This window comes from Pongo pygmaeus, chromosome 5 (genome assembly GCF_028885625.2).
Source record: "Pongo pygmaeus isolate AG05252 chromosome 5, NHGRI_mPonPyg2-v2.0_pri, whole genome shotgun sequence".
Taxonomy (NCBI): Eukaryota; Metazoa; Chordata; class Mammalia; order Primates; family Hominidae; genus Pongo; species Pongo pygmaeus.
The window spans coordinates 57,644,472-57,656,053 of NC_072378.2; the positions used below are offsets into that span (position 1 = coordinate 57,644,472).

At 37.7% G+C, this 11,582-nt stretch overlaps 1 protein-coding gene across 2 annotated transcripts; it reads left to right on the forward strand.

Annotated features, from left to right (window-relative positions):
* The first annotated feature begins 1,543 nt into the window (after nucleotides 1-1,543).
* KIAA1586 (KIAA1586 ortholog) lies at nucleotides 1,544-11,496 on the forward strand. 2 transcript variants are annotated; one of them, XM_054492435.2, is made up of 4 exons: nucleotides 1,544-3,090; nucleotides 3,629-3,712; nucleotides 7,066-7,146; nucleotides 8,968-11,496. In XM_054492435.2, the coding sequence occupies exons 1-4, from the start codon at nucleotides 3,070-3,072 to the stop codon at nucleotides 11,110-11,112; spliced, it is 2,331 nt and encodes a 776-aa protein (XP_054348410.2). In that variant the 5' UTR covers nucleotides 1,544-3,069; the 3' UTR covers nucleotides 11,113-11,496. The 2 variants fall into 2 exon arrangements, with proteins under 2 accessions (XP_054348410.2, XP_054348411.2); XM_054492436.2 differs by lacking the exon at nucleotides 7,066-7,146.
* Nucleotides 11,497-11,582: the final 86 nt, after the last annotated feature.

An 11,582-nucleotide genomic window follows, 5' to 3' on the forward strand; every position in this document is an offset into this window, starting at 1 on the left:
TTACCCAACTTCAAACTATATACAAAGCCATAGTCATCAAAACAGCATAGTGCTGGTATAAAAATAGGCACATAGATCAACAGAACAGAATAGAAACCCAGAAATAAAGCCAAATACTTGTAGCCAACTGATCTTCAGCAAAGCAAACAAAAACATAAAGTGGGGAAAGGACACCCTTTTCAACAAATGATGCTGGGATAATTGGTGACCCACATGTAGAAGAATTAAACTGGATCCTCATCTCTCACCTTATACAAAAATCAACTCAAGATGCATCGAAGACTTAAATCTAAGACCTGAAACCATAAAAATTGTACAAGATAACACCGGAAAAAACCTAGACATTGGCTTAGGCAAAGATTTCATGACCAAGAACCCAAAAGCAAATGCAACAGAAACAAAGATAGACAGGACTTAATTAAACTAAAAAGCTTCTGCACAGCAAAAGAAATAATCAGCAGAGTTAACAGACAACCCACAGACTGGGAGAAAATCTTCACAATCTATACATCTGACAAAGGACTAATATCCAGAATCTACAAAGAACTCAAACAAATCAGCAAGAAAAAAAAACAACCCCATCAAAAAGTGAGCTTAGGACATGAATAGACAACTCTCAAAAGAAGACATGCAAATGGCCAACAAACATATGGAAAAAATGCTCAACACGGCTAATTATCAGGAAAATGTAAATCAAAACTACAATGCAATTCCACCTTACTCCTGCAAGAATGGACATAATCAAAATATCAAAAAATAATAGATGTTGGCATGGATGTGGTGAAAAGAGAACACTTTTACACTGTTAGTGGAAATGTAAACTAGTACAACCATTATGGAAAACAGTGTGGATATTCCTTAAAGAACTAAAAGTAGATCTACCATTTGATCCAGCAATCTTACTACTAGGAAAAGCAATAACCACAGAAAAATAAGTCATTATACAAAAAAGATCCTTGCACATGCATATTTATAGCAGCATAATTCGTAATTGCAAAAATATAGAACCAGCCTAAATGCCCATCAATCAACAAGAGGATAAAGAAAATGGCGTATACACACACACACACACACACACACACACACACACACCATGGAATAGTACTCAGCCATAAAAAGGAGCAAATAATGGTATTCACAGCAACCTGGCTGGAACTGGAGACTATTATTCTAAGTGATTTAACTCAGGAATGGAAAACCAAATGTTGTTATGTTCTCACTCATAAGTGGAAGCTAAGCTATGAGGACACAAAGGCATAAGAATGATACATAGGACTTCGGGGACTCAGGAAAGGGTGGGAGGGGGTGACATTGGGTACAGGGTACACTGCTTGGGTTATGGGTGCACCAAAATCTCAGAAACCACCACTAAAGAACTTATGCATGTAACCAAACACCACCTGCTTCCTGAAAACCTATTGAAATAAAAAATATATTTTTATAAAAAAGAAAAAAATGCCCATACTACCCAAAACAATCTACAGATTGAATCCAATCCCCATCAAAATACCAATGACATTCTTCAAAGAAACAGAATAAACAATTCTAAAATTTATGTGGAACCACAAAAGACTGAGAATAATAGCAAAAGCTAACCTGAGCAGAAAGAACAAAACTGGAGGAATCACATTACCTGACTTCAAATTCTACTGCAGAGCTATAGTAACCAAAACAGCATGGTACTGGTATAAAAACAGACACATAGAAAAATGGAACAGAATACAGTACCCAGAAATAAATCCACACACTTAGGGCATGGCTACACAGAGGAAGGGGTTTCTGAGCACAATACTCTGTATGTGTTAACTTTGTAGTTTTGAAGTTAACAAGACCCTGGGCTCGCTATGCAGTCCATATGTGATGTTGAACCCTTTACACACAGCACTAGATGGTTTTGAACCTATCAAAACACTGCTTCACTTAAGTTTCACCAACTCCTTAAAATCCTAGTAAGTCTACGTTTTCCTTTGTTCCTATGTTTTCCTTTTCTCCCACTTTGTGGGTTGTCTGTTTACTCTGCTGATTATTTCTTTTGCTGTGCAGAAGCTTTTTAGTTTAATTAAGTTCAGTCTATTTATCTTTGTTTCTGTTGCATTTGCTTTCGGGTTCTTCATCGCGAAGTCCTTGCCTAAGCCAATGTCTAGAAGGTATTTTCCGGTGTTATCTTGAACACTTTTTATGACTTCAGGCCTTAGATTTAAGTCTTTGATGCATCTTGAGTTGATTTTTGTAAAAGGTGAGAGATGAGGATCCAGTTTAATTCTTCTACATGTGGGTCACCAATTATCCCAGCACCATTTGTTGAAAAGGGTGTCCTTTCCCCACTTTATGTTTTTGTTTGCTTTGCTGAAGATCAGTTGGCTAATCAGATACCTCATAGCTCCTCTGTTGTATAATTTTGTGCATTGTAGGTCAGGGTCAAAATGATAAAGGTGATTTTCTGGGACTACAGACTTGTCAATAACAGGTGGTCCTCGGCTGATAGAGGTAAACAAGTAAAAGCTTTAAAAGAATGTTCTCTGTTAAAATTTGCTTTCATAAATTTCATGTTTAAAATCATTTGTGAATAAATGTTATAAAAAGGTGAGCTACGATTTTGGCAAGGCAATTTCTGAGCAAATCACACACAATTTTTTTTTCATTCTCATTGGTCTATTACATAGACGAAAACTTGGTTGTGAAAAAGTGAGAGAAAGAACTCGGCTATTTTATTTTACTAGAGCAAAAGCGAAGGCAGACGCCTTCGCTGTAGCTCAGAGTCCTGTTCCATTCTTCACCCACGCGCGGGGCGGTCGCTCGGCGGGTAGGAACTACCAACCCAGCATCCTGCGCGGCGCGGGGAAGGAAGCCCAGGAATGAGAGAAAGAGGCTCCGGAGGGATAGCGGGCCAGTGAGGGCCGCCCCTCTTTTGAAGCGGTTTTCGTCTCTTTCCGCCGGTGGCCTCCGAGCTCACCCAGGGGCGGGTCCCGGTAGCGCGAGGCGGTGCAGGGCGGGAAGGGGATTCGTGGCGGCAGCGGCGGCGGCAGGGACAGCAGGAGCAGTGGTGCTGTCAGCGCGGCCGTCGGAGACATGGGAGACCCGGGTTCGAAGGTGAGTAGTCGAGTGAGGGTCCTGGCGTTCTCAAAGGCGAACCGCGAAGGGTTTGTGTTTACTGCGGTCTGAGGCCTGGTGCTCCGTCGCAGCCTCGGGGCGATACCTCTTCAGTGTCTGAGGCCGAGCCCAGCTCTGGGGCTTGGTGCGTGTCTGAGCGAGGAACCCGCAGCAACAATGGCCGCCCGGCCCCCTGCACGGGCCCTGGCGTTCGTTGTGGCCGCGGCTGGGCAAGTGGGAGCGACGTTTTAAGGCAGGATTGCCCTTCGGTATTGAGCTTGCGTTCCTCCTTCTGGAGTAGATACGGGGAATTCTGAGAGGCTGGTAACGCGTTTTCAGCGTTGGGTCCCTGCAGCTCCGCACACGCTGTGGCAAGAGCCGACTGCTCGAGTTCCGTTCCTAGTCGGGTTTCCGTGAAATTGTGCTCAGTTCGTTTTCCTCAAGAGCTCTCTATCTTTAATTGTTCCTTTCGGAAACGCTCTCTTCCTACAAGAATGTGGCTGAACAGATATAAGCATGTTTTGGCTTGTTTTTATAGATAATAGAATCTGTCCCTCCAGCTGGCCCTGAGGCATCTGAGTCAACAACGGATGAAAATGAAGACGACATTCGGTTTGTCAGTGTAAGTAGCAATGATGATTGGGTTTTTCCCAGAGTAAAAGACTATGGTGGGCCATTATGTAATTTTACCTCACCTGGTCATTTAACGTTTATGAGTGTCTAATACATACTAGACCCTGAAGCATGGCACAGGATTGGGAAATTTACCAAAAGAGCTATCTGAGCCACCCCTGTAGCCATCACAAAGAGCATGTCCTAAAGAACGTGCTGTACACTTAATCTCGCCCCCTGCCTTTCATTTAGACTTAAGATAAAACGCTGGTGTCTAAAACGCTGTTTTGAAAAGGAGCAAGAGTAACTTCTAAAGGCGACACGGAGGAAGGAGCTGCTAATGATGAGCAAGGACGTAGAAAACAGGAAGGGTTGTGAGAGCCCAGAATCTTAGCGTTATGGTGCTTCTAACATGAAGGCAAATAGCTTGAAGATTTCTCTAACCTCTGAGATCATCATGTTACAGCATAGTACAGTTGATGCTCATAATGAAGAATCCTACATCACTGGGAACATGCTCTATTTTTCTGAGTTTCTTCCCTTTGGGACAGTAGTTTTCAAGCCTTAGTAAGTATAAACAGGCAGATTCCTGGGCCCCACTGCAGACCTACCGAGTCAGAATTTCCAGGCGGGGGCCCAGGAATCTTCATTTTCAGACAAGTGCAAGGACATAAGGATTTCTGAGCACACTTTGTACAGCATGGGTTTCCAAAGCAGAAGGGAGTATTTTATGATATATTTTGGGGTGATTTTCATCCAAAATTATTGGAGTTTTAGAAAGGCTTTGCGTAAAGTGGTGTCTCAGCTAGCTAGGCAGAAAACAGTTATGTCCCGAACTCCTCTTTTGGAATGTCGTAGTTAGTTGCAGTTTGGTATTCAAGCTGTAGAATTTTTCTTTAATGGAGTGTCTGTCTAATGTTTCTGTGTTTTTTAGTTTTTGTAGGTTTAGGGCGACTTTGTAAGTCACTTGTTTTTTAAATTAAAATTTCCTCCCTAAACATTGTTTTGTTAATATCGTTGTTTGTTTTTCATGTTTTGTGTATAAGTTCTTTACCCTGTCACTTTCTGGACATATTTCCCAATTAATAGTGTGTGTATATTTTGTTCCTGACATTTGGAATCTTTCTAAATATTGATGGTACCAAGGGAGATTGTATGCTGACTCTGCCTTCACTGTTGTTATGCAGTAAGCAACGTCACTTGAAATCGAAGAGCAATGGTTTCTGTTTTTGTAACGAGAAACATTTGGGAAGAGGATTTCATGGGTCTTTAGGAAAAATAATTTTGGTTCCTCTTAACTGGTATAAAAACAGGAATGATTGGGACAGATGATCTTGATGAGTTTTTTGTGCATCTGTATGTAGAAGTGACACATGTCTGATTGATGATCCATGTGCCGTTGAGAAACACAGATGGGATGTACAAAATTAAGTTTGGAAAAGTAAATAGGTATAGATTTGTGTAATATCCTAAGGAATAAACCATTATATTTTAAATTCTGAGTTAATATATAGGCTGTGTTTAGCTGAGGTTTAAAACTCTTACTTTAAATTTTATTTTAAATATAAAGATCCTTCTACATCTTTTAATACAGTATTTTGTATATCCAGCGTGATAGAACCCTTTATATTTAACCCTGTTCAAAATAGAAGATCAAAGATTTGACAGCTCTTATATGGAGAAGTGAATTACATGCTGTCAGTGTAATTGCAGTACCAGAAAGAATGTAGTAAAACATCCCTGTTGCATTTCAGTGGTGCCACATAAAAGACAATGATAACTTAATTCCACTTTGAAATACACTCAGAGACATTTTTCCTTTGTAACCCCATCGTATACTGGGCTCTACCAGGATATGCTTATTTCTCTGTGTTTTTTATAGTACCATCCAGTAAAGATGCAGTGCTGCTTGGTGTAGTTCTCCGCTTGTGGGTTCTTTAGATTAAAAGAAAAAAAGTTTGTTACTTCTTGATATATTCTGGTTTGGATTCCTTAGTCTTTTCGTATAAATGTTGATTATCTAGCCTTCATTCTGCGTTGTGGCACAGAATCCTCTTTGTGTTCTGTCATGTACCTAGCCTCCAAAATAAACAATATGCTGAAAGAAAGAAATGATAAAAGATTTGGGGATACAAAAAGAGTCCTTATCTTAATGTAAATTTTATTGAAATATAGTACATATACAGGGAAGTTTACTTCCTCCTTGCCATCACTATTTTTGTACCACATTACCATTTGTCTAGATTGACTATCTTGTTTGTATTCTTCCCACATACTCTCCTATGTGGTTAACCTTCTTGAAACAGCTCTAATAATGTTCCCATCTTGATGTTATTTATTGATTCCTTTGCCTACAGAATAAAATCTAGGATTTTGACTAGGGCATTTATGGCCTGGTCTATGATGAGGGTAGTGTATATGTAAAGAAAGGATCAAGAAGACTCAGAGTTTGATGTTTGGCTGTACGGTGATGTGGAGGATAAAGCAGGGTTATCAAAGAACTTCGTTATTTTGAACTCAGCTATCTAAGAGATTACTGATAATCATTTCAGTTAAAAAAAATTGTACTATGAAATCTGTATCTTTTTTTTTAATGAGGTAGGGCCAGGGGGTGGGTTTTTCACTATGTTGCCCAGGCTAGACTTGAATTCCTGGGCTCAAGTGATCCTCCTGCCTCAGCCTCCTGAGCAGCTGAGACTGACACTGTGCCTAACTGAAATCTGTATCTTTTAAAATCAATGTCTGTGCTATTTCCCATTTTGAAAGGAATCTACATGGCTTTATTCCTCTATGTAGATTTAGGCTCTTTGGGTTTTGTCATTATTTACGTATTTTTTTTTTTCCTTTTTACTAGCAGGAACATTATTACATATTCATGTACTCTGACTCTTTTCCCATGCCTCTTTTTTTTTTTTTTTTTTTAGACAGTGTCTTGCTCTAAATTTTATCTAGGCTAGAATGTAATGGCATAATTATAGCTCACTGTAGCCCCAACTTCCTGGGCTCCAGTAACCCTCTCACCTCAGCTTCCCAAGTAGCTGGGATTACAGGTGTGAGCCACCGCACCCATCTGATTTTTTATTTTTGTAGAGTTGGTGTCTCACTATGTTGCCCAGGCTGGTCTTGAACTTCTGGGCTCAAGTGATCCTCCTGTCTTGGCCTCCCAGTGTGCTAGGATTACAGGTGTGAGCCACTGCTCCCAGCCCCTTTGCCCGTTTTGTTTCTGATTATCCTGTGCCACTTGCAAGATTTTCTCAAGAATCTTTGCCAATTCCAACTAAAAAAATCTCCCACTGATTGTTAAATTTAAGTTTAATTGGAATGATTGTTCATGACTTGTAAATTTGCCCACTTCCTTTTTAGGAAGGACCATCGAGACCTGTTCTTGAATACATCGATCTGGTCTGTGGTGATGATGAAAACCCTAGAACCTATTATAGTGATGTAAGCACATTATATTTGTGTTTGTTCAGTTTTCTTATTAAGTGCAATAGTGTGTTGGTGGTGGCTTGAACTGGATCATAAGAACTAATTGTTGGCCAGGCACGGTGGCTCTCGCCTGTAATCCCAGCACTTTGGGAGGCTGAGGCGGTTGGATCACTTGAGGCCAGGAGTTCGAGACCAGCCTGGCCAACAAGGTGAAACCCCCATCTCTACTAAAAATACAAAAAATTAGCCGGGCTTGGTGGCACATGCCTGTAATCCCAGCTACTTGGGAGGCTGAGGCAGAGAATCACTTGAACCTGGGAGGTGAAGGTTGCAGTGAGCCAAGATCATGCCATTGCGCCCTACCCTGGGCAACAGAGCAAGACACTGTCTCAAAAAAAAAAAAAAAAAATCTAATTGTTAAACTTTCAGGAATTTTGTGAGCTGATCGTAAACATAACGGTTATTACAAATTAAATTATATAAATGCACAAGTACATAAATGATCATTATATTTAATACATCATTTCCTACTTAATACATCATTTCCTACTATCTGTGCACTTGAGGTTATTTGCATCTATTGGTAGAAATACTATTAATACATAATAGTGTCTTGCTGCAGTATTAATAGAACATTACCCCATTGTAATCAGTAAAATACAAACTAGAGTTTGATTTATTATTTGTTGATTAAACTTAAGAAAGTGAAGGATACAATGTTAATGCAGATTAAATTTCAAAGTGTGATGTGTCTCTGCTAGACTAAATGCAATACAAAAAAATTGAGGAAGTTGCTTTGCAATATTCCAAAACTCGGCCAGGCATGGTGGCTCACACCTGTAATCCCAGCACTTTGGGAGGCCAAGGCTGGCAGATCACTTAAGGTCAGGAGTTCGAGACCAGCCTGCCCAATATAGTGAAGCCTCATCTCTACCAAAGATACAAAAACTAGCCGGGCGTGGTGGTGCATGCCTATAGTCCCAACTAATTAGCCGGGTGTCGTGGCACGTGCCTGTAATTTCAGCTACTCGGGAGGCGGAGACATGAGAATTGCTTGAGCCCGGGAGGTGGAGGTTACGGTGAGCTGAGATCACGCCACTGCACTCCAGCTTGGGTGACAGACTCCATCTCAAAAAAAAAATTTTTTTTTAAACTCTTCATTAGTTTGGAAAGGTGTTGATGTCATTGATGAATGAGTGAAACTCTAATATATGTCTTTATTGTTTCATTTTCATCTTATTCATTAATGTAATTGAAAATATTATCCACCCTTCATGTTGCTACTACAGTCAGCCCTTCATATGCTGTGGGTTCCACATCCGTGGATTCACCCAACTGTAGATGGAAAATATTTTTTAAAATAATAAAAATACAATAATAAACACATTAAAAAGTAATACATTATAAAAACTTTTATGGCATTGATATTATATTAGGTATTAAAAATAATCTAGAAATGACTTCAAGTATAGAGGAGGATATGCAAAGGTTGAGTGCAAATACTTCATTTTATACAAGGGACTTGAGCATGGGAGGATTTTGGTATGGGGAGGTGCAAATAGCATACTCATATGACCAACCATTTTGCTAATTGGATGATAATTCACAGTCAAATTTTGTGAAACTGTTGTTGGTTGTAGAATTTTAAAAACTAATAGTGGGTTTTTCAAGAAATAGCAAGTCATATTGATATTATAGATATAAACTGAAAATCAGGTTAAGTATTTAAGTTTAAAATGTATTTCCAAAATTAGATAAAGAATCACTAAGAGAACTTTTTACATTGACCCTTAAAGTGTTATGAATTTTACTTACATATGTAAAATTATTTTTCAGATTCTGTTTCCTAAAATGCCAAAACGACAGGGTGATTTTTTGCATTTTTTAAATATGAAGAAGGTGAAAACAGACACAGAAAATAATGAAGTGAGCAAAAATCATTGCGGATTGTCTAAGGCAAAGGAACCACATTTCGAGTATATTGAACAACCAATTATTGAAGAAAAGCCATCACTTTCATCAAAGAAAGAAATAGATAATCTTGTGCTTCCAGATTGTTGGAATGAAAAACAAGCATTTATGTTTACAGAACAATACAAATGGCTTGAAATAAAAGAAGGTAAATTAGGATGTAAGGATTGTTCAACAGTTCGGCATTTGGGATCGAAAGCAGAAAAGCATGTCCATGTGTCCAAGGAATGGATTGCATATTTAGTAACCCCTAATGGCAGTAATAAAACTACTAGGCAAGCTTCTCTACGAAAAAAGATTAGGGAACATGATGTTTCTAAAGCCCATGGTAAAATTCAGGATTTGTTAAAGGAATCAACTAATGATTCAATTTCTAATTTAGTGCATAAACAAAATAATAAAAATATTGATGCTACTGTGAAAGTTTTCAATACTGTTTACAGTTTAGTAAAACATAACAGACCTTTATCTGATATTGAGGGGGCAAGAGAATTACAGGAAAAAAATGGAGAGGTAAATTGTTTAAATACACGTTACAGTGCAACAAGAATAGCAGAACATATTGCAAAAGAAATGAAGATGAAGATATTTAAGAATATTATAGAAGAGAATGCCAAAATCTGTATCATAATTGATGAGGCATCTACGGTTTCAAAGAAAAGCACCCTAGTGATTTATCTCCAGTGCACAATTCAGTCAGCTCCTGCACCTGTTATGTTATTTGTGGCTTTAAAAGAATTGGTGTCAACTACAGCAGAGTGTATTGTCAATACATTACTGACTACTTTAAATGATTGTGGTTTTACAAATGAATATTTGAAAGCAAATTTAATTGCATTTTGTTCTGATGGTGCTAATACAATCCTGGGAAGAAAGTCTGGAGTAGCTACAAAATTGTTAGAAAATTTTCCTGAAATCATCATTTGGAATTGTTTAAATCATCGATTACAATTGTCACTTGATGATTCTATATCCGAAATAAAACAAATTAATCATTTAAAAATATTTCTTGATAAAATTTATTCTATTTATCATCAACCTAATAAAAATCAAACCAAGCTTCTAGGAACTGTAGCTAAAGAACTTGAAACTGAAATTATTAAAATTGGTCGGGTAATGGGACCAAGATGGGCGGCATGTAGTTTACAAGCTGCTACTGCTGTATGGCATGCATATCCTATATTATATATGCATTTTTCTCATTCTTACGCTGGTTTGGCAAAGAGATTAGCTAACATTAATTTCTTACAAGACCTTGCTTTAATGATTGACATTCTTGAAGAATTTTCAGTACTTTCAACTGCATTACAGTCAAGATCAACTAATATTCAGAAAGCACAAAAATTGATCAAACGTACCATAAGAGCTTTGGAAAATTTAAAAATTGGTACTGGAAAGTATGAATCTCAAATTGAAGATTTGATCAAGTCAGATAAGTTTAAAGATATTCCATTTAATAAGAACAATAAATTTAATGCTCTTCCTAGGAATATATTACTAGACAATATAATTCAGCACATGAACCTACGCCTTTTATCTGACAGAAACCATGAAGATATTTTTAATTACTTTGATTTGCTAGAACCTTCCACATGGCCTTATGAAGAAATAACTTCACCATGGATAGCTGGTGAAAAAACATTATTTCATTTGTGTAAAATTTTAAAATATGAAGTTGATTTGAATGATTTTCGGGAATTTGTAAATAATAATATAAAATCAAACAATGTTTCAATTCCTACAACTATATACAAAGCTAAAAAGATAGTTAGCACCATTGCAATCAATAGTGCTGAAGCTGAAAGGGGTTTCAATTTAATGAACATAATTTGTACAAGGGTGAGAAATAGTTTAACAATAGATCATGTATCAGATTTAATGACAATAAATTTACTGGGGAAAGAATTAGCAGATTGGGATGCAACACCGTTTGTAAAATCTTGGTCAAGTTGCAACCACAGGTTGGCTACAGATACAAGAGTTCGGCAAAAGTCAACAAGTCTTCCATGAGAATCAATTGGCTATATGGAACTTACAATAGAGTATTGTATACGTTTTTTATCATCTGTAAATTATGTACTACACATCCTTTATATACATAAAGGTTTTTTTTTTTTGGAAAGCCAGTTAAACTTTTATCAGCATGTTGCTGTTTAAAAGGCATTCTTTAAGAAGATAATCTGATTGGTTTTAGAAGCTATAGTTTTTTAGAGATTGCCGCATGCTTGCTAGAGTGGGTCATAATGCATATTCCATGAAGTTCTGTACAGAACAAACACCATTTATAATTTTGTACTGTTTTACTTTAAGTAAGGATGCAAAAAATAGGACTCAGATAAGTTCTAAGCCCTAGAGCTTATATTAAATAAAAGAGAAATGGAATAAAAACTGTAAGCCTTTTGGCTCTTGTCTTTCTCATTTCCATATCTGTGCTATCTAGTATGGTAGCCACTAGCTACATGTGGCTGATCAGTTTAGGA

Excerpts from the sequence above, each read along its gene's own strand:
- KIAA1586 (XM_054492435.2), top strand. The coding sequence starts at position 3,070 with ATGGGAGACCCGGGTTCGAAG. Across the intron at positions 3,713-7,065 it reads ACGACATTCGGTTTGTCAGT|GAAGGACCATCGAGACCTGT; the intron begins GTAAGTAGCAAT and ends CTTCCTTTTTAG. Across the intron at positions 7,147-8,967 it reads CTAGAACCTATTATAGTGAT|ATTCTGTTTCCTAAAATGCC; the intron begins GTAAGCACATTA and ends ATTATTTTTCAG.